Raw genomic sequence first — 22,568 nt, forward strand, 5'->3', positions numbered from 1 at the left:
TCATAGTGACAATACAAAACACCAAAAGCAGCTGAGACTAAAGACCAATTACCTACAAAGAATCCCTAATAGACTGGCAACTGACTTCTCAACTATAGCAGTATAAGCCATAGTTAGTATAAAGATATCCTCAAAGTTTTGAGCAAAAGAAATCAACCTAGGAGTCTATTCTAGTAAAATTATCTTTCAAGTACAAAGGTTGCACAAAGATATATTAAGATAAGTAAAATTGGAGAGAGTTTAGTATTCAAAGATCCTCACTAAAAATTTTTCTATACACTGTATATTAAGAAAAAAGAAAATGACCTTAAAAGAAGGCCTGACATACAGAAGTGAATAGCTAACAACAACAAAATAATAAATGTGGATAAAGCTTTATAAAATGTGTTGGTATAAAACATTAACAATGTCTAGTTTGTGCAGTTAAAATGTGTCAATATGGAAGTAATTTGTGAACGGTAATACCTGATAAATTGGGAGCGACAGGACTGAGGTTAAAGCACTCAAAGTTTCTCTTCTTTGGGAGGTTGATAAAGATATTGATTACATTTAGACTTGTTAAATTAAATTGGCATTTTAAACTTTTTAGGTAATCTCTAGCAGAATAATTAGAGTATATCATTTTAAAAAGTAGTAGAAGTGGAAGAATAGATATGGCTCAAGCAATTGAGTGCCTTTCTCCCACATGGGAGGTCCTGGATTTGGTTCCTGGTCCCTCCTAAAGAAGACAAACAAACAATGAGCAGACATCGAGCAAAAATAATGAACAAAAACAAACGAGCAGGGAGTGGATGTGGCTCAAGCAGCTGAGTGCCCACCTCTGACATGGGATGTTCTGGGTTCAGTTCCTGGTGCCTCCTAAAGAAAAAATGAGACAATGAGTAAAAACAAAGAGCAGACAACAAGTGCAAACAATGAGCAAAAAGATGGATGAGTATTGGGACGGGGGACATATTAAAAAAACACACAAAATATGGTGGTAGAAATGAATTTGGAATACTACAGTAGGCACAAGAAGTGGAAACAGACTGAATTCTGCATTTAGAAGGCAAAGATTGTCAGATTGGAGAGGGGGGATAAAAGGAAATTCAACTTTATGCCATTTATAAGAGAAATACCTAGAAACATAAAGATACCAAAGGATTAAAAGTCAAAAGATGGGAAAAGAAAATAGTAGCCAAAAAAAAGCTGGATTAATTCTATTAATATCAGATAATAGAGTTTAAGGAAAAATAGCATTACTGGAAACAATCACTTCGTATTGACTAAAAAGTTTAGTTCACCGGAAGATATAATTCTAAATTAGCATGTACTTAATAATATACCTTAGAAATAATAATTGGCAGAACTATGAAGAAAGATTTGCATATTAGTATTATTAAGTATGATCTAATGGACATATATAGAATACTGCATCTATGCACACATAGTTTTCAAGCATATATGGAAAATATTAAGCAGTCTTGTACTGGGTCATAAAGGAAATCTCAGCAAATTTCAAAGAACATATGGACCACATTTGCTGCCAGTGCAATTAAGCAAGAATTCCTTAACAGTGCAATTAAGCAAGAATTCCATTTAAAAAATAACTAAAAGCTCGCATACTATTACAAGATAAAAAACACAATTCTAAATAATCCATGGATCAAAGAAGAAATCATAATGGTATTCTAACTGAATGAAAAAAAAAGCTTTTTATCAAACAGATGCACCATATTATTGGGTGGAAAAAAGCAAACTGCAGAAGGATACAGTATGATTCTACTTATGTAAAGTTTAAACCAGAACAACTGTACATTATGGATGCATGCATATGTGATAGAGTTTTAAATAAAAGCAAGGGGTGGTATTACAAAATTCAAAAGTGGCATTGAACATGCTTGTCCCCTAGGCTGGGCCAAGTATCACTTCTTGGTGTTCCCATGTCATTCAGTATTTACCACATTTTACTAGTTACATGTTGGTTTATGTGTCTTCACCACTATAGATTCTTATAGAATCTATAGAAACTCTGCATTATTTCTTTTTTATGTCCTTAACTCCTAGCATAGTATGTACAACACATGGTAGACAATAAATGTTGCTCAGAATTGCTAAGAAGGGTTTTGTCAGGCTGATAAAGAGAGAAGGGCCTTCTAGGCAGAGGGAATGCTATGAGCAAAATATATTGAGTAGTGGAAGAGGATGAATTTTACTGGCAATAAGAAGCAGTCAGGTATAGCTAGAGCATACCATACTGTAGCTACTTAATACATATTTGTTGGATGAATGGTTGAGTGGCTAAGTGATTGAGTGGCAAATGATTTAACGTGTGAATGAGCATAGGTTATATTACAGGGAATGGGAATATATAGGGCTAAAAGAGTAGGCTGTGGCTAGTACATATAGGGCATCATCATGTTCCCTTGAAAGAAGGAAGGCAAGAAACAATGACTAATGCAAAATGGTATAATAAATACTAAGTAATGTAGTATATGTGCAGGTTTTATACCAAGAAGAGGAAGATAAATGGAGATAGTAATTGTAAAGAGAAATGTCACAGAAGAAATTAACATTAAAGCTTTATAAAGGAGAGAGACAGATCAGTTGTAGTTTTTTTAAAGATCAGTTGTAGTTTTTTTTTTTAACCCTCATACCAACAGTGTTTTCAGCTGGAATTAAGTTGCAATCCATACTGAATTATGTTAAGACAGATCATCAATCTGTGGTTATACTTGTAACTATTCCTAGGAAAATAATCTTGTTGGAGTTGAATGTTCCTCCCAGTTGTTTGGTCATTTAGCCCAGAAGGAGTGGTCTTAGTGTTGGGACCCAGGCCCAGTTGTCGCTGCTCATTCTGGCCCTTGTTGACATCACTGATGCCTGTCAATTGGCTCCTTCCACGGGGTAACCTTATTGTCTCTGCCCAAGACAGTCAGGATGTTGCCTATGATAGACAAATTACATGCTGCACAGCATCACTGAACTTATGCAGTAGTTTGGGAGACCACAAATTCCCTGAGGCATCATCACTTATCTAAATGAACACGGCTCTCCTGGGAACAGCTGGGGAGGGTACAGGTAGGCAGACCAATTGAGGGGGCTCAGCCCACATCTTGAACCCAGTCACTGTGAACTTCCAGCTTCTACTCCTCCTTCCACTGGCCATCTTCCTCCTCTCTCCATAGGCTGATGAGGTTGTCATAGCCACCTGATGAAACTTTTGATGTAGTTGAGTTTCTGACCCAATGGCCGGTCTGTGAGGCTTCCAGGTATGACAGCAGGGGCCCAGCTGACAGCATTGCAGCCAATAGCATGAGCATTGTTTATCTTCTTCACTTCCCACTGGCCTTCCCTTGTGTAGGTCAGCAGGGAGATGGCCCTGTCCATGCTCCCACTTGACAAGATCAGGCCGTAGTCAGAGAGCGGCCCAGCACATTTACTGATGAGTCATGGCCTGTGTGCTCATGGGTCTTCTTCCCGGTGCCATTTTCCTCTTTCCAGATGATGACTTTCAGGTCATATGAGCAGGATGCCAGGATGCTCCCATACATGGGGTGGCTCACGCCCCTTGCCACATGGGACCCTGATGACCCCTGGGTTGGCAATGAGGATCTGCCCTCTGTTCCATACATCAAAGATTTTTGACAGACCTTCTGGATGAGCAGGTTGCCAGGTGGGTCCCATAGTAGTCCATTTGGACAAAGTGAATCATGTCCTCATGGGAAGTGTCCACACTGTTAATTAGCAACACAGTGACTGTGGCAGTGGCAGCTCCAGTCCTCAGACATGGCCCAAACTATTGTTTTTGTGTGTGTGTGAGATTTGTTATGTTCTGAGATTTGTTGATGGTTGAGGGAGGATAGGGATTATATATATGAAAAATGTGTCTGATGTTTTGCAAACTTTCCTTTAACAATTTGGATGACTTTATTATTTATTTCCCTCATAGTAGTTCTCAGTCTTGTGTGCATATCATAATTACTATGGAACCTTAAAAGAGAGCTAACTGAGCTCCATCTAAGACCCATAGAATCTCCTAGGATGGGTCTAGTGCATTTATATTTGAACAAAACATTTTTCCTTAGGTGATTTTGAAGTATATCCAGGGTTGGAAACTATTGTGTATAGTTTGCTATTTCTTTCTTTCCACACTTTTGCCACTCTGAAATTATAAGAACACTTATCCATTAAATTAGGTCATGTACATAGGGAAATTTTTCCTAAATCTCTAGACAAGCTCCTCTATTTTTAGGTTTTTCTTATATAGTTGAGGAAATTTGTTTTGGATAGAATAGAAAACACAGCCTAATCCTGTGAGGGGAATTTCTTCCAGTCCTATAGGACTGCAGTCCAGACGTCTATTTTAAAGGTCACCATGGTCATCCTTCTTTCTGCAAATAATAAACCAGTACTCCCAGGGAGGTTTTAAATATGCTAGGTCTTAAAAAAATTAACAAATGTTTAAAATTGACAGTGCTATTTCCTTTTTTCTGGATTAGGCACTATCCTCTCACTAGATTCAGAATCTTTATAGTTTGAGACCTAAGACTTGGATGAAGAAGGATAAATCATATTACTTACAGGACAGCTATTCTGTGGTTTTCTTATGAGATTGTGTTTTAAGGAAAAGTTGACCACAGAGCTTATGGCATTGAGTTTGAGTTGTCTGGACCTGGTTAGAAATAAAATGCCTTTATTCCAGCATTCTCTAAGTTTGTCAGGTTTTCATTATTTTAGAGGAAGAAGTCTAGCTTTTTATCCTGAGATGAGCCTGTCCCCAAATCTGGCTCCAATTTTTTTTCTATTTAATTGCTGAGCACATTTTGCTGTATGATGTCACTATTGGCTGTAGGTTAAAAGTTACTGCGTAACTTAAATGTCAGATTTCAAACCACCAAGTATACATGGTTTTGTTTAGTCAGATTTTTAAATGAAATCTAATCCAAGTTCTTGGCTAAAAGAACTTTCCACATTTATCAAGGTGACACATAAACCGAAGAAATACAATACATCTAAATACCAGGTGTGATTGAATCTGGGAGAACAGAGAAGTAGCAAAGCCAAGGGCAGGCCTCTCCCCAAGTCTAATTTATTCATGTTCTTGAAAAAAGCATCTCTGTGAGGTAATTAGTTCTCTTTTCTTTTCTTTTAATCTCTGAAGATTTCATCCTCTGATGAAAATGATATAGAATTTGTCAGGTGCAGAGCTGAGTTTAAGGATATGAAAAATTCTGTTAATGATTTTTCTCTAAATTCTGTTAATGATTTTTTGGCCTTCATGTGAATTGTATATAGGGAAGCTTTTAAGGCATTTCTCCCAGTGTTTTTGCATGTATCTATTGGCCACCTATTTCCCTAGACTTCAATTGTATAATGAAGGGAAAGGCAATTAAAATCAGAAATCTACATCCCTTTGTTTACTTTCTTCTGTACCTTGAGTTAGATATTAAATATCACTTTCTCAGATAAAAGCAGATAATGTAGTAACCTTTGCTGATTACTATTTTGTGAGAGGAGTTCAGTGATAAATTAGGCCTAGTGAGAAAACTGTTGTCAGTATAAATTGGGTACTTTGATATTTTCTTCAGATCATAAATCTTAGTCAATATAATATAAGCACCAGTACTTAGTATGTCTGTAGTAGCTTTCTCAATCCCATTTTAAGCACTTAGTAAATCCAGGTAGAATCATGCTCTGTAAGCTCTGCAAAACATAAATAATAAAGGCATAAGCAGTTTTATTTTATAATAAGTGAAAATTTAGCCTAATATTAAGATAGCATGGAATGGTTTTGGAATTTTTGAATGTATGGAAATACATTTGTAATTATTATGTATCACTTAGGCTTCCAGGCACTTAGCCATTGCTGCCTTTTTTGTCTGCATGCTTGGGCTGTTTTGTCATTCTGGTAAGCATTTGAAACATTTTAAGGGGCATTCTATAGATTGTTTTTAATTGGGTTATGACTAGTGTCAGCATTTACAAGGGGTATGTGGTGTGTTTATGCTTCTTGTTCTGTTGATTCTGAACATAAAATGGCATTAATGTATCACGTCCACAGTTTGTGGCCTGAGGAGCTGGAACTAGGAAATGTTTAGATGATATGTATCCTTTATATGACTTTCTATCTCAGCCCTTTTACCAGAATTCTCAGTAAAGCAGCATTTTTTCCTTTCATTTTTCCTTTCCATACTTTCGGTAAACTTGCAACTGAGAGAAAAAGGGAAATAAGATGATTGTAAGAGGGAAGCGGACTTGCCCAATGGATAGGGCGTCTGCCTACCACATGGGAGGTCTATGGTTCAAACCCCAGGCCTCCTTGACCCGTGTGAAGCTGGCCCACATACAATGCTGATGCATGCAAGAAGTGCCGTGCCACCCAGGGGTGTCCCCCGCGTAGGGGAGTCCCACGCGCAAGGAGTGTGCCCCGTAAGGAGAGCCGCCCAGCGAGAAAGAAAGTGCAGCCTGCCTAAGAATGGCGCCGCACACACGGAGAGCTGACACAACAAGATGACACAATGAAAAGAAACATAGATTCCCGGTGCTGCTGATAAGGATAGAAGTGCTCACAGAAGAACACACAAGAGAATGGACACAGAGAGCAGACAACTGGGGGAGGAGGGGATAAATAAAAAATAAATCTTTAACAAAAAAAGAAGATGATTCTAAGAAAAGAAGATGAATAAAATGATGAGGATAGTTGGTTACAGAATAATCAGGTAGGCTGTATGTTATACCATCTGTGCTTGGTGAAGGTAGTTGTTTTTATATCTCAGTTGTGTTTAAGCTGTCATTTAGTAAACACTATGCACCAAGTACCAGTCTAAGCAGTTTATATTAATTAATTCATTTATTCTTCCCATTGCCATAAGGTAGGTATAATTATCCCCATTTTACAGGTGATGAAACAAAAGTCGCAGCTAATAGGTGGTAGTTAGGATGCACCCTCAGGCAGTTTTCCTCTAGAGCGGTTGTATTAACCACTAGTAGAGTAATAGCCACTCAAGCAGAGAGAAGGAAATTGCCATTTGCAAGCAAAGGAGTTAGGATTCTCCATTCAGTAACTTTGCCCATTCCCCTAAAGGATAGGATTGGCTGAGAAAGAAGAATGTATTTATTTTATGAATTGTCTGGATTGATGGTAAATATAACAGAAAAGATTGCACTTGAATTTACATCCATGATATTTTGGCATTTAGAATGATCAGAGTGCCCTTCTTTTTTTTTTTTTTTTTTTAAGATTTATTTATTTATTTAATTTCCCCCCTCCCCTGGTTGTCTGTTCTTGGTGTCTATTTGCTGGGTCTTGTTTCTTTGTCCGCTTCTGTTGTCGTCAGCGGCACGGGAAGTGTGGGCGGCGCCATTCCTGGTCAGGCTGCTCTTTCTTTTCACGTTGGGCGGCTCTCCTTACGGGCGCACTCCTTGCACACGCGGGGAACACCCTTGCGTGGCACGGCACTCCTTGCGCGCATCAGCGCTGCGCATGGCCAGCTCCACACGGGTCAAGGAGGCCCGGGGTTTGAACCGCGGACCTCCCATATGGTAGACGGACGCCCTAACCACTGGGCCAAAGTCCGTTTCCCCAGAGTGCCCTTCTTAAGTGAGAGGATTCCAAGGAGCTGGTTATACACAAACTCTTTATATTAAAAATGACATCAGCAATCTGATAACTATAGTGTATCAGTTACCCATTGCTGCAAAACAAACCACCCCAAAACTTAAAGTCTTAAAATAATAATAGTCATTTACTCTGTTAAAAAAAAAAAAATCTGCAATTTGAACTGGATTTGGTAAGGACAGCTGTTTTTTCTCTATGGAATGTCAATTAGGGTGACTTGGTTTGAGGAGCCATTTTTGAGATTGCTCAACTCACATGACCAGCAAGGTGGTGCTGACTTACAGCTGGGACCTGACCTAGGGCTATGGACCAGGATTCTTGGTTCTTCATGTGATCCTTTCCACAAAATGCTTGAGTTTCCTCACAGTGTAGTGGCTAATATCCAAGAATGAGCAGTACTAATTACAGTAGTGTTTGCTTAATAATTGTTTATTGAAGGAATGAAGGAATCTCAGGTTGCTTTCTTGTTCATATTGGTTCACTTTACAAACTGCCACTGTAAAGTCTGAGAACTGCTGCTTAGAGGATTCCTTTATGTTGACTTGACCTGTCTTCACTCCACCACTTTTCAGTTTCTAGTAAAGTACTCCTAGTTACTACTAGCCTGAAAAAAATCATTAGATTGTGGATCATTCAATAAACAGGGAGAGGAAAAACAATTTTTTTTTTGAGATTTGAGAAATTCTGTGAGAACTCCCTATCTTTTCCTCCTTTAGCCTCAGTTGCAAAAAAAGTTAACATTATTTCCTGTTCCTAGATCTGGAGATAGTGTAATAATGAGCTCACCATCTGCCATTCCTGAGTTGTGGGATAGTTTCCCTGTAATGAAGATATGGATTTTTTTCTCTAGTGGGGACAGACAATAAACATAATAAATAAGTAATATGATACAGTTGTAAGTTATTAAAGGAATAAAGTATAGTGGGGTAAATGGTTTTAGAAGTGAGATGGTGTTTTGTGGGGCTGCAGTTTTAAATAGCAGTCATTGTAAAGCACACAGTTGAGTCAAGGCTTAAAGGAGGTAAGAGGGTTAACCATATGGATATCTGGGTGCAGGGGAGAAGGGGAATTCCTGGCAGAAGGAAAGATAATGCAAAGGCCGTAGGATGGAAATATGCTTTGTGTTCAAGGAAAAGCAAGGATATCAGTGTGGCTGGAATTTAAGTGAGCAAAGGAGGAAGCAGTAGATAATGTCAGAGAGGTAAGATGGAGGGAGGGATGAAATAAATTTAGGCCTCGGTCACTTTAAGAATTTGGGCTTTTACCATGATAAACACGGGAAGCATCCTGAAGTTTTGAGCAGAGGAGTGACATAAGTGACATAATAATCTGACTTAGATTTTAAAAGGATCACTCTGGTTGCTATGTTGAGAATAAGCCTGAACCTGCAAGGCAGGAAACAAGCTGTGCTACTAACTACTGTGTGTCATCTTTGAGCTTTTATTTATAAAGCAATTTCACATCTGTGATCTCATTTGAATTCCCCAAAAAATCCTGTGAAATATTTGTCATTTTTCCTATTTTACCTATAAGGAATTGAATCCCCCCCAAAAATCCTGTGAAATATTTGTCATTTTTCCTGTTTTACCCGTAAGGAATTGGAGGCTCAGAGAAGCTAACTAACCTTCTCAGGGCTACATAGAGTCTTAGAGTCATACCTTGAATCCAGATCTCCTGAGTCCAAATTTTGTGCTCTTTCCACTAATCCTGTGTTAATACTTGAACATCTCCATGTTCCTTTCAGCTTAAAATGATTTCATTTTTTCACATGTACTTCTCAGAGTGACGGTGGCATGTGGTCTTCTTATGGGGATGAGAAACGGTATGATTCTTAACCTGCTGAAATGGCTTGAATTTAAAATTGACCTACATGTACCGTATGAAAGCAGGTTTGCCATGGGTAGATTTTTTGTTCAGCTACTTGGTTTGAAAATTGGGTATTTGAAATCACATCTTAAGGATTAAGTAGCTTCATGAACAATGTAAAAAATTTATTGGCTTTAGAATTTCATAAATGAGAAAGTAAAGTAACAATTTTTGTGATACTTTTTCCAGACTTTTGGGGAAACAAATCATTTCTGTTTTATTAGTGCACACTTTTCAGGCCCATTGGCCCCTAACATGAGCAAGGTTTATTGGTGTAATTATTATTTTGTGGCTAAAGCTTTTGTGACTCTTAGAGTAGCATGTTTCTGATCATGGAGTCCTAAGGGACTTATATTTTCTTAATATTTGTTTATTTTTAAATGCTGAAAACAACCTGACTTAAGCTAATTATAAAAAGGTTCTAGGAGATTTCTTTAGTAGTATTATGAAATATAAATGGCCACTGAGTATATAATCATTAAAATAAACCTGCTATGACTGTGAGTCATTTCTTTGGGCTTTTGGAAATTTAATTTTTCCAAAATTAACCAAAAGGGACATTAAAAGATACAAAGGCACTCATGCCAAGAATATAAAAGTTCATATCAACAGAAATTTTCTCATACTCTTGTACATTTGATCATTGCAAGGACTGTCAGATTCCTCTCTTAATATTTGTGGTGTCACAATTGTACTAAGACAATCTTGAATTCTGGCAGTGGAATAAAACTCTTTCATGCCTTTCAAATATTAATAAATACAAGGGAAATATTTACATCTGCAGTTACTCAGATCGTTAAAATTAATTTCTATAGATCTGTATTAATCAGTCAAAGGGGTGCTGATGCAAAATACCAGAAATCTACTGACTTTTATAAAGGGTATATATTTGGGGTAGAAACTTAAAGTTGCCAGGCCATAAAGCATAAGTTACTTCCTTCACTGTTGCCACATGTTGGAGCAAGATGATTGCCGATGTCTGCAAGGGTCTAGCCTTCCTCTTCCCCTTAAGACTGTGGTTCCAGCTTCTTACAATATCAGTGGAAGGCTGGGATAAGTCTGTCTCTCCTGGAACTCATTTCTCTCCAGGTTCAGCTGCTCTGTTCTCCCCACAAGGTCAGTTGTACACTATCAGGCGCTCTCTTCCCGTCGCCTCTGCGATGGCTATGGAGCTCTCTTTGTTCCTCTCTGTTCTTCACCTGTGTATTTACTTCCCAGGGTTCCAGCATCCAAAACTCTGCCTCCTCTGCCATGTGGTTTTCTCTGTGAGTCCTCACCACCAAGGGGATGGGGATTCAACGTCTTATTTATGTGACCCAATCAAAGCCCTAATCATAATTTAATCAAGTAAGAGTGAAACTTCTTAAATTAATACAATCTAATATACCCAGAGGACTAGACCAGTTTACAAACATAATCCAATATCTATTTTTGGAATTCATAAATAATACCAAACTGCTGCAAGGTCATTTAGGGGGTCCAAACATTTATGCCTTTTTGCACTAAATTAGAAATAGACTTCTCTGTAATTTAACTAAAGAAAACTAACGTTATCATTTTAATACTTTGGGGGAAAAAATCTACTGGGAATGGAGGCCAAACAACCCAAATAAACAGATGAAAAACTTGAAAAGATTCCTTACAATATTTTTTTGTGTATTACCTTTTCAAGATACTGTCTGGGTAGATAACTAGATAATAAAATTAAGTTTCATAGATTCTTTGGATCCTAATTTTTGCCCATCACTGACTCCCTTATCCAAAATGCTTTGTTGACTCTACATAATAAATATGTTGTAAAGTTCATTGAATGAGATCTGAGCCCTTTGGCTAAAACAGAATAAAAGTTACTAAAGTAGCTATGCTTAAGGGTTTGTTGTCATTATTCTGTGATAGTTATTACTTATCTGGGTTGTGGGAAAAGTGACCAACAGAATCCCTTTTCTTTTGGAACCAAAAAGCCCTTCACTGCCCTTTTTCATCACTCTTATGTTCCTCTTACACTTAATCTCTCTCAATAGAATCTGACATCCATTCTTTTGTGCTTCCCTAGGGAGATTCCTTTCCTGTTGACTTTCAAGAAGATTATGACTAAGTGTAAATTATATGTGTGGCATTATAAAATAAAATGCACATACACAAAATATTCTTGATAAGCCAAGTTTCCAAGCACGATTAGTGATTTATAAGAGTTAAATAAATAACTAATGCAGTATTTGACTAATATATGTATATATATTTGTTTGCTGCATGTACTATGCCCATTAAGAGGACATACATTGATGAGTAAGGTAGTATTTGGGTGGGGAAAAAATAAATAGGAAATTTTTACATGTAAATAAAAAATACTTAAAAAATTTTTTTGTTAGCTTTATTCGGTAACCTGCCTTCTGGAATTGTGAAAAGGCTAATGAATTTGGCTGTTGAGAAAGAATAATTCCTATTTGATTTGAAGCATTCCCACATAGAAAATACCAGTTTACAGAATTTGGGAGGACTCCTAACTTCAGTTATTGTGTGAGTTTAAATTTGAAAACATTAGTTTGCAGCATCCAGGATGACTTCTTTTTCAGTTATATCTGAGTTTAAAATTTGTTTATATGTATATTGTATCTATTTCCTACTTTATATACATATATAACATGATTATAGAGTTTTAAAAGCACATATTAGGGAAGCAGACTTGGCCCAATGGATAGGGCGTCCTCCTACCACATGGGAGGTCCGCGGTTCAAACCCCAGGTGTCCTTGACCCATGTGGAGCTGGCCCACGCACAGTGCTGATGTGCACAAGGAGTGTCCTGCCACGCAGGGGTGCCCCCCATGTAGGGTGCAAGGAGTGCACCCTGTAAGGAGAGCCGCCCAGCGCAAAAGAAAGTTAAGCCTGCTCAAGAATGCCGCCGCACACACAGAGAGCTGACGCAGCAAGATGATGCAATAAAAAGAAACAGATTCCCGTGCTTCTGACAACAACAGAAGCGGATAAAGAAGAACACACAGCAAAATGGACACAGAGAACAGACAACTAGTGGGGGAGGGGTGAAGGGAAGAGAAATAAATAAATCTTTCAAAAAAAAGCACATATTAGGTTAGTGCAAAAGTAATTATGGTTTTGTATTGTTGCAATTTGCTATTTGCTATTGGAATATATTCTTGAATAAATGTGATTATGTTTACATCATTTTAATATGCTTTTCTCACTTTTTTTTTTTTTTTTGCTAATGACCTATTACTTGCTGTTTATTTTATATTTATTTTAGACTATGGAAATGATGTTAGACAAAAAGCAAATTTGAGCACTTTTCTTATTTGAGTTCAGAAGGGTCTGTAAAGCAGTGGAGACAACTTGCAACATCAACAACACATTTGGCCCAGGAACTGCTAATAAACGTACAGTGCTGTGCTGGTTCAAGAAGTTTTGCAAAGGAGACGAGAGCCTTGAAGATGAGGAGCATTGTGGCTGGCCGTCGGAAGTTGACAGTAACCAATTGAGAGCAATCATCAAAGCTGATCCTCTTAAAATACACGAGAAGTTGCCAAAGAACTCAACATTGATGATTCTATGGTTGTTTGGCATTTGAAGCAAATTGGAAAGGTTAAAGGGCTTGATAGGTGGGTACCTCATGAACTGACAGAATATCAAACAAATCGTCATTTTTTTTTTTAAGATTTATTTATTTATTTTTAATTTCCCCCCCTCCCCCGGTTGTCTGTTCTCTGTGTCTATTTGCTGCGTCTTGTTTCTTTGTCCGCTTCTGTTGTCGTCAGCGGCAGGGGAAGTGTGGGCGGCGCCATTCCTGGGCAGGCTGCACTTTCACGCTGGGCGGCTCTCCTTACGGGGCGCACTCGTTGCGCGTGGGGCTCCCCTACATGGGGGACACCCCTACGTGGCCCGGCACTCCCATCAGCACTGCACATGGGCCAGCTCCACACGGGTCAAGGAGGCCCGGGGTTTGAACTGCGGACCTCCCATGTGGTAGACGGACGCCCTAACCACTGGGCCAAGTCCATTTCCCCAAATCGTCATTTTGATGTGTCATCTTCTCTTATTCTGCACAACAACAATGAACCATTTGTTGATTGGATTGTGACATGTGACAAAAAGTGGATTTTATATGCCAATCAGTGATGATCAGCTCAGTGGCTGGATCAAGAAGAAGCTCCAAAGCACTTCCCAAAGCCAAACTTGCTCAAAAAAAGATGATGGTCACTGTTCAGTGGTCTGCTGCTGGTCTGATCCACTACATCTTTCTGAGTCCCAGTGGAACCATTACATCTGAGAAGTATGCTCAGCAAATTGATGACATGCACCAAAAACTGCAACACCTGTAGCCAGCGTTGGTCAACAGAAAGGGCCCAATTCTTCTCCACAATAGTGCCCACTGCATGTCGCACAACCAACGCTTCAAAAGTTGAACGAATTGGGCTACGAAGTTTTGCCTCATCCTCCATATTTACCTGACCTCTCGCCAACCCACTGCCACTTCTTCAAGCATCTCAACAATTTTTTGCAGGGAAAATGCTTCCACAACCAGCAGGATGCAGAAAATGCTTTCCACAAGTTTGTCGAATCCCGAAGCATGGATTTTTGCACTATAGGAAAAAACAAACTTATTTCTCATTGACAAAAAAGTGTTGATTATAATGGCTCCTATTTTGATGAATAGAGATGTATTTGAGTCTAGTTATGATGATTTTAAATTCACAGTCCAAAACCGCAATTATTTTTGCACCAACCTAATACTCCCTTTGTTTTAACAGTTTATTAGTAAGGTGCTTTTACACTTAAAAAAATTTTTCTCATTTTGTTTTAGATGTACAAGGTTCTAAGCTAGGGAGTTGACTACATCAATACACTGTTTTGAGTTGCTTTCTAGTGCCTACCAATCTTGCTGTGTGCATGGACTTCCAAAGGAGTTTTGATTTACTTCAGAGGTACATGTAGCATATGTCTGTGTGACTTATTATTGCTCCACATTTTTTATTTCCAGCATGTTGGAACAGGATTCAAGAAAAGTGAATCCTGGCATGAATCCTACTAATCAAAGGAGGCATCTTCTGGAATTTTCTGCAAAAGAGGTACAAGACACATCAGATGGTATCACCCAGAAAACCAGCTACAGGTTAGATGACGTATATCTGTTTGTCTAATTGATTTAATGAAACTGAAATAAAGAGTTGCATAGTATAACTTTATATCTAAATCTTTCATACAAAGTTTTGATTAGTAGAGCAGACAAGGTATTGAGACCAGTTAATAAATTTTACTATTAAGATCATTCTGAGAATAAATTTACTTTGACCCTTTCCCAGTTTTGTTTCTGTGTGTTAATATATGTATTGAAACATATAGCATATATATATATATATTATATTATATATAATGTGCTTCAATATACTTATTTTATCTATCCTTTGTGCATATAGTATATCTAATATTTGTTACTGTATCCGTCTGTGGATAGATCTGATTTGGTAGAATGCTTTGGTTGACCCTATTTGTAGCCATTAGATAAAATCATTTATACTTACTGTGATCTTTGCCAACTCTCCTTCACTTGTTACAATTTACTACTGACTTGGTAAATTTCCATATTGCTTGTTAATAGCAAAAGACTTATAATTGTACAACAATACAATTTGTATATTCTATGAACTAGAAGAAGGTTTGGAGGACATTTTCAGAGCTTTGTATTTTTTGATAAACATTTCCCTGTGTTGTTCGGATTTTTTATTAGAGTCTAATGGAGGCAGATCCTTGACTAACAAGGCAAAAGGAGGTTACAGTATGGCAACCATGGCACAGTATAATGTTTGAAAATCATTAAAGATTTGTTTATTGTTGACTCTCTAAGGTTTTACAGGCTGAGGGTAATAGGGAATTATTCTTCTGATTTTTACCCTTTTGTACCCATAGCACTGAATGAGATTGTCATAGTCCACAGGCTTATCTCCATTTAGCCTTCCTAGAAAAAAATGCCAGTATTCATTTTCTTCAGGAATCTGCAATGTACAAAGTACTATGCTACGTGCTATACAGGAGGCAAAGAATTATGTGGCAGCTCTGTAATACAAAATAGAATGATAGATGCTATAATATCGGAAAACATAGCATTTCTTGCCTTTTTACATGCCAAAATTATGCTGTACTTTTGATATACTGATCATATCAGTCTCCCTGAATATTGCTAAAGTTTAATAATATTTTTAATTTCACTGAAAAATGTGCCCAGGATTGCCCTACATTTTCTGTAATTTTGAGTTCTGCTGCTATACATATGAAATCCATCAAAGATTACATTTGAAATTTTACCATCTTTAGATTTATAAGGGTTGAAAGTATGCCCTTTAGGTACATATAACTTGTTCCTAAAAGCAAGAACATGCTTTTGATTAGGTACTTGAAATTATAGTTCAGGTAAAATCCCATTATGAGAATACTGTTTATTTTCCACTAACTAATATAAAAAGAAACCTTCACTTATTTGTCCATGTTAGAATAAATCAACATTATATTAGTTCATCCTTGAAGTTTGAATGAATTTCAGGCTATAATTGATCAACTTCCAAAGTACTACATGAAATGCAACCTCTCTCTCTGTCCCTCACCCCCACCCCAAAGTCATCATTGCCTTTGGATAATCTGGGTAACTGGTCTTGGTGAAAAAAGTTTATCTATTATTTGCTCTTTGTAAGTCTCTTGAAATACCTAAGATTATTATTAAGCATTTTGGGAGATTTAAATAAATATGCCAGTTCATTAATTTGATGTTCTTGCTTTTATTATTTAAATACTGAATAAAAGATACCAAATAATGATTTTGAACCACTTGAAAGTACCAAATATGAATTCTATTGTAGCTGAGTTTTATATGGTTCATTTATACCCAGCCACAGGACCTGTATATATTTATGTATGTATGTATGTATGTTTACATGCATTTATATTGTGGTAACATATATACAACATAAAACTCTCTATTTTAACCACTTTCAAGTATTAAATTCAGTGGTATTAATTACATTCACAATGTTGTGCTACTGTCACCACTATCCATTATCAAAACTTTACCATCATCTCAAACAGAAACTCTGTGCCCATTAAGCATTAACTTTTCAATTCCCATCCTTTCCTCCAGCCTTCTCCCTGCCCCTGGTAACCTGTAATCTTTTTGCATAGTGTAGTTATTTTGTATAAGTGGAATTATACAATATTCTTTTGTGTCTGACTTACTGCATTCAACATGATATCTGTAAAGTTTATGCTGTAGCAAGTATCAGAACTTTGATTCCTTATTATAGTTGAGTAATATTCCATTGTAAGGATATATCAGATTTTGTTTATCCATTCATCCACTGATGGACACTTGGGTTGCTTTCTTCTTTTGGCTATTGTGAATAATGCTGCTATGAACATTGGTGAATAAATATCTGTTCAAGTCCCTATTTTAAATTTTTGTGGCTATATACATAAAAGTGGGATATTTTCTAATGCAGTTTATTTTATTGTATGTTTTTTTTTAAAAAAACTATACTAGTATATGCAACCTAAAATTTCCCTTTTTATCACATTCAAATATATACAAACACTTCACAAATTTGGGTGTCATCCTTGTGCAGGGTCCATGCTAATCTTTCTATCATTGCAATTTTGGTATATGTGCTACCAAAGTGCACACTATTATGTTTCATTATTTAGGAAAGTTATGAGAACTGGTTCAAATAAAAAAGGGGTAGATTCTAATCCCATATTGTATTTGCCTATCATTTAATAATTAACTACATATATATTTTTTTCAGTCTTAGAAATGTATGGCATATGCACAAAGTGACCATGTAATTTATCAACAAAACTGGGAGTCTTTTGAGGATGAAAAGAAGTACAAGTTATTACACTACTAAGACATCAGCCATAAATTGGGGCTGTCTTGGAAACAAGAAGGGATGGTCACCCGACATGTCAGGTGCCACTCAGAACTTGTCATTATTCCAGGAATTCCTATTAATTTTCGCTCCCCAGCATGGTCCATGATTTATTTGCTGAAATAATTTCAATTGATATAGAATAACATTTGCAAGCATACTAGAATGACAATCTCACAGTTAGTGTGGGTTATCTCCAGATTACATGTTGGCTTAGATTCTCCCTTTCCTTCCTTTTCAACTCCACTCAGTTCTTTCCTGGTATTTCTCCCATCAGATTTTTTCCCCTTCTTTTTCAAGAATACTTTTTTGGCTGATAGAACAAAGTCTGTCAGTACAAATGTGCAGAAATCATTGCTAGAGTTTATCACATGGAAAAAAGTCATAAATCAGAAATGTATTTCCAAAAGCACTTTTTGACTTTTCTAATGGACTGCAGCATTTGTATTTTTATAAGTATGTAGACATGATTTTTAATATAACATATGTGACAGGTTTTTGTTTCTGATGCTTAACTGTGGCAAGCAGCCTCTCCTTATATGTCTTCCAAGTAAAAGATGGATTTTTTTCTTCCCCCTCAACACTTAATTATAAGCTGTTCTTTTTGTGAGTGCTATCATTACCTGTGTACCAACATCTGTTTTATTCCAAACAGCTTAACCTTAATAGCCAAAAGGGGAGATATCAAGAAAGTTCCTGATGCGTTGCAGAGAAGAGTGCTCTATATTTCATCAGTTGTTTTTTGCCCTTGTGTGTAGCATACATAGAACTATAACTTTTACTTTGAAGTTAGTTTTCACCTTCGACAAAATTATTTTTTGTAAAGAGAGTCAGTGATTTTATTGTTGCCAAATTAAATGGAAATGTCTGTCTTCATCTTACTTGGAATTTCCTCAACATTTAGTTGTGGAATCATTCCCTTCTGAAACATTTTCCTTTTGTGTTACTACATTTTTTAGTTTTCCTTCTTCCTCTCTGGTTGCTGTTTTGAAGTCATCTTTGTGTGGTCCTCTTCTATCCAAATCTCAAGGTTTAATACTGTAGATTTTCTTGTTTTGTTTTGTTTTGTTTAGTTAGTTGATCTCATCCATAATTTAGTACACAATCCATATCTCTGTAACCTGGTAACTTTCTCATTTGTTTCCAGTCCAGACTTCTCTTCTGAGTCTGTAGGTTCATATAACTAATATTCTCCTTGACATCTCTTTTTAACATTTCAAAATTACCATGTCTGCAGTGGAACTGTAGGTTTCTCTTCCCCGACCAGTCCTCTACCCCCAACCAGTTCTCTGCCATGGTCTTCTTCATCTGTTGCTTAAGCCAAAAATCTTGATTCCTTCCTTTAAACATGTGCTGCTGATTTTCTTTCCACAAATTGTCTTGAATTGGTCTATGTCTCTCCATCTCTAACTGCCAATCTAACCTATACTATAATCAGCTCTTGCCTAAATTACTATAGCTTTTTCCTAACTGGTCTCCCAGCTTCTTCCCTTGTTTCATCTAATCTTATTTCTGGTATATTGGCTAGGTGTAAATATAAATTGACATATATAACTTCTCTGCTTGAAATAATTTTGTGACTTCTCATTACATATAGGAGCTCTGTCTTAGTTTACCAAAAGGATGTCAATACAAAATTACCAGAAATGAGTTGGCTTTTATAAAGGGGATTTATTTGGGGTAAAAACTTACAGTTCTGAGGCTGCAAAAATGTCCAAATCAAAGCATCATCAGAGAGGTTTTCTCACCAAAGGTCAGCTGCTACGAGATCCTGGAGACCTGCCATGTGGCGAGGCAGAATGGCGGGTCTTCTGGTTTCTCTCTGGTTCCTCTTGGAGCCCAGCGTCACAATCCGTCATGAATCTCTAAACGAACCTGAGTCCTCTCTCCCACATGGCTGGGTCAAAATGGTAGAGCTCTCTTTTCTGTGTCTCTCCTCCCTTTGTATTCTCAGTTTATATTAGACCCAGCAAGAATGTGCAGATAGGGCCCAGCCGGGTGTCACCTTCACTGGTGTAGACCAATCAAAAATCCTGGAGTGATCTAATCAAGGCCCTTAATCTAATCTAATGGAATCAAAGATGTCATACACACAGGAATGGATTAGCTCAAAAGCATTATCTTTTCTAGGATTCACGAAATTCAAACTTGTCCAAGGCTGCTTATCATGATCCAATCTCTCTCTGCCTTTACAACCTCATCTTGTGCACTTGCTCACAACTCTTGGCTCACGCTGGTCCTCAAGTTCCTTGAGCCTGCCTTTTTCTCACCTGCCTCTGTCTATAACATTCTACCCCCAGCTTCTGTAGGGCAGTGTTATTCTTATCCTTTTGACCTGACTTTTTTGTTTCTTTCATAGCATTTACTACAGTTTGGATTTATTATTTATGTATGTTTCCTTGTATTTGATCTGTCTTCCCTGTGAAGATCTTTGAAGATAGAGATTTTGTTTCTCTTTTTCCGTTTTGGTTCCCAGCACCTCTCACAGCACCTGACACACATTTGGTATTCAGTAAGTATCTGTTAGTGAATAAATGAAAAGTGTGGTTCTGGCCATGTCTGATTTTTTGAGTGTTTACATTTTTTTTTTTTTTTTTAGCATATCTAGTTTTTTAAAAAAATCCAGAGCATTCTATATAAGAAGATCAAGATAGAGCTAAGATTTCTTAGTGAGAGATCATAAAATAACAGAACAAAGAGAACAAATAATAATAATGCCCCGAATTCTAGTTTTCAACTCAAGTTTTGTTCTAAACTTCACATCCTGGATGTGAATTCCCATTATATAGATCAGATTGATGGTTAGGAAAGTATATTTTTTGAAGCTTCAACTGGTTAATGTCATTTTGTGTTTTATTAGTGATTCAGATTCCTCCGTGATTCTAATATTTATATCCAGTTTTTGAACTCTTTCCTTTTTTTTCCTGCAAAGCATTTTATACCTACCCCCCCCACACACAACACATCCAGGCCCTAGTCCTTTTCTTTCTGTGTGGGAGTCAGTTTCAATTAATTGTGTTTTCTCTTTCTTGTAGATCTTAGGTTCCTGTTCACATGCTTGGTAATTTTTTTTTCTTTTTCATTAGAGTAGTTATAGGCTTAAAGAAAAATCGTGCAAAAAGTATGAGGTTCCCATACAGCCCCACACACAAACACATAATTTTCCCTGTTAACATTTTGCATTAGTGTGGTACTTTTGTTACAAATAATAAAACAGTATTATTATAATTATGCTATTAACTATAAACCATAGTTCACACTAGGCCCCATATGTTGTTGTTGTTGTTTTTTTAAGGATGCTATTCATGTTTGTTATCACAGAATTATAAATAACTGTTAAAACTTTAGTCCTGGCCACATAATACGTCCTTCCTATCAACTAGGTGCTTTTGACTGTGAGCTCTTTGAGGGTAGGAACATGTATTACCATTGTATCCCTAGTTTCTGATACATAATAATTGCTCAATAAATGTAGCTAGATAAATGTGAATTACTCTGATAGCTCCACAGAAAATTGGAAAATGACATTTGTGATCTCTATTATATATTTACCTCCTTTCTACTATATTTTCTTCTAGGAATATGTTCTATTTATTATATTTGTATTTCCATGAAAAGTTAACCCTAGTGAGGATTTTCTTAAAACAAAAGACTTCTTAGGAGTTTAAGACTCAAAGAGGGACATGGTTGTGGCTCAACTAATAGCGTGTCTGCCTACTATATGGAGGGTCCAGGGTTCGATACCCAGGGCCTCCTTGCCTGTGTGATGGGCTGGCCCACACACAGTGCTGCCATGCACAAGAAGTGCCATGCCATACAGGGGTGCTCCACGTGCAAGGAGTGCACCCTGCAAGGAGAGCAGCCCCACACACAAAAAGCACAGCCCACCCAGGAGTGGCGCCGCAAACATGGAGAGCTGATGCGGCAAGATGACGCAACAAAAAAAGCGACATAGTTTCCCAGTGCCACATGACAAGAATGCAAGTGGACACAGAACACACAGAGAGCAGACAATGGGGAAGAAGGGGAGAGAAATAAATAAACTAAGTCTTAAAAAAAAAAAAGACTCAAGGAAACAAATTTTGTGCATTTATGTTTCAGATATGATCATTCTCTTTCAAATGACAAGGCCTTGATGGTGCTAACTGAAGAGCCACTACTCTATATTCCTCCGCCTCCTTGTCAGCCCCTCATTAACACAACAGAGTCTCTCAGGTGAGTGTTGTTGATTGTTGCAGAAATATCTGAATGGCTTCCTGTATTTAATCTTTGGAATCTAGAAAAATATTTTTTCAGATTGGCTATGTGGCTCAGAGAAGTTTCTGAATTACTTGCTGAATAGTCATAGTTATATTAGTTGTTTTCTGATTATTCCACCAATCTGATAGAGATGCTCATGGGTCTATTTCAGGTGATGGTATTGTGGTTACATAGTTAAATGTATATTAATATTGAAAACTGCAGAATGATAATATAAAATTCAGGATAAGTGTTAGGCATGCTGATGGTAACATTCATAGTGGAAGGAACCTTTTTTTTCAAATTAGGAAGTTAATAATTTAGGAATATGTGATTCAGGGCATATGTTCCCATTAGTACACCCCTCCTTATCAGCTTTACTTTGAAATTTCTCATATGACTTTGTACCCTATCCATAAACCCCACAAAATGCCTCATTCTTTTTGTGATAAATATTAGTAACCAAGTATAGTTAAATAAGCCTGGACTAACATTTCCACAATTACTCTGAAAGGTCAACAAAATAAAGGGAAGTTATATATGAACTAGGCTTTTTTATTTCCAGTGTTGGGAAATTTGAATTACAGTGCATTGATTTTTTTTTGCCTCTTTTGGCCTTTTAGTTCCTTCTTTTCCTTCTCCCCAAAGAGGATGATTTTCAGAAGCTTTCATGTGTCCATTTGTTGTTTGTAGTTCTACGGCTCGTTAAGTTCTCTCCAGCATCTTGGAAGTTTGCATATGTACAGCCCAAGAGCAGAAATTGGAAATATTTCTTCATGGAAAACTTTTGCATATAATATTTATATTTGGCAGGTACTTAGCTATGATTTTCTTAGAATTTTGAACCCATAATTGAGGAAGCTATCATGTAAATACACATATCTTAAAAACAAATTAAAGAACAAGTCACACATGTTCAAAGAGTAGAATAAAAGTACCA

At 37.0% G+C, this 22,568-nt stretch overlaps 1 protein-coding gene, 1 non-coding gene and 1 pseudogene across 7 annotated transcripts in view; 1 reads left to right on the forward strand and 2 right to left on the reverse strand.

The window, feature by feature from the left end:
- ATF6 (activating transcription factor 6) overlaps positions 1-22,568 on the forward strand; it is a 276,008-nt gene that overhangs the window by 119,066 nt on the left and 134,374 nt on the right. For all 6 annotated transcript variants that reach the window (XR_011645463.1, XR_011645464.1, XM_058310014.2 and 3 more), the window contains 2 exons: positions 14,458-14,589; positions 21,491-21,604. Coding sequence is in view for 4 of the 6 variants with exons in the window: in XM_058310014.2 (XP_058165997.1) it covers positions 14,458-14,589; positions 21,491-21,604 (246 nt within the window). In the remaining 2 variants the exon portion in view is untranslated. The remainder of the gene's footprint in view (positions 1-14,457; positions 14,590-21,490; positions 21,605-22,568) is intronic.
- LOC139436339 (protein SEC13 homolog pseudogene) lies at positions 2,648-3,721 on the reverse strand (annotated as a pseudogene).
- LOC111760884 (U6 spliceosomal RNA) lies at positions 17,041-17,143 on the reverse strand. Its single transcript, XR_002794458.1, has one exon. It is a non-coding gene; the product is annotated as a U6 spliceosomal RNA (small nuclear RNA).

This window comes from Dasypus novemcinctus, chromosome 13, assembly GCF_030445035.2.
Source record: "Dasypus novemcinctus isolate mDasNov1 chromosome 13, mDasNov1.1.hap2, whole genome shotgun sequence".
Classification (NCBI taxonomy): Eukaryota; Metazoa; Chordata; class Mammalia; order Cingulata; family Dasypodidae; genus Dasypus; species Dasypus novemcinctus.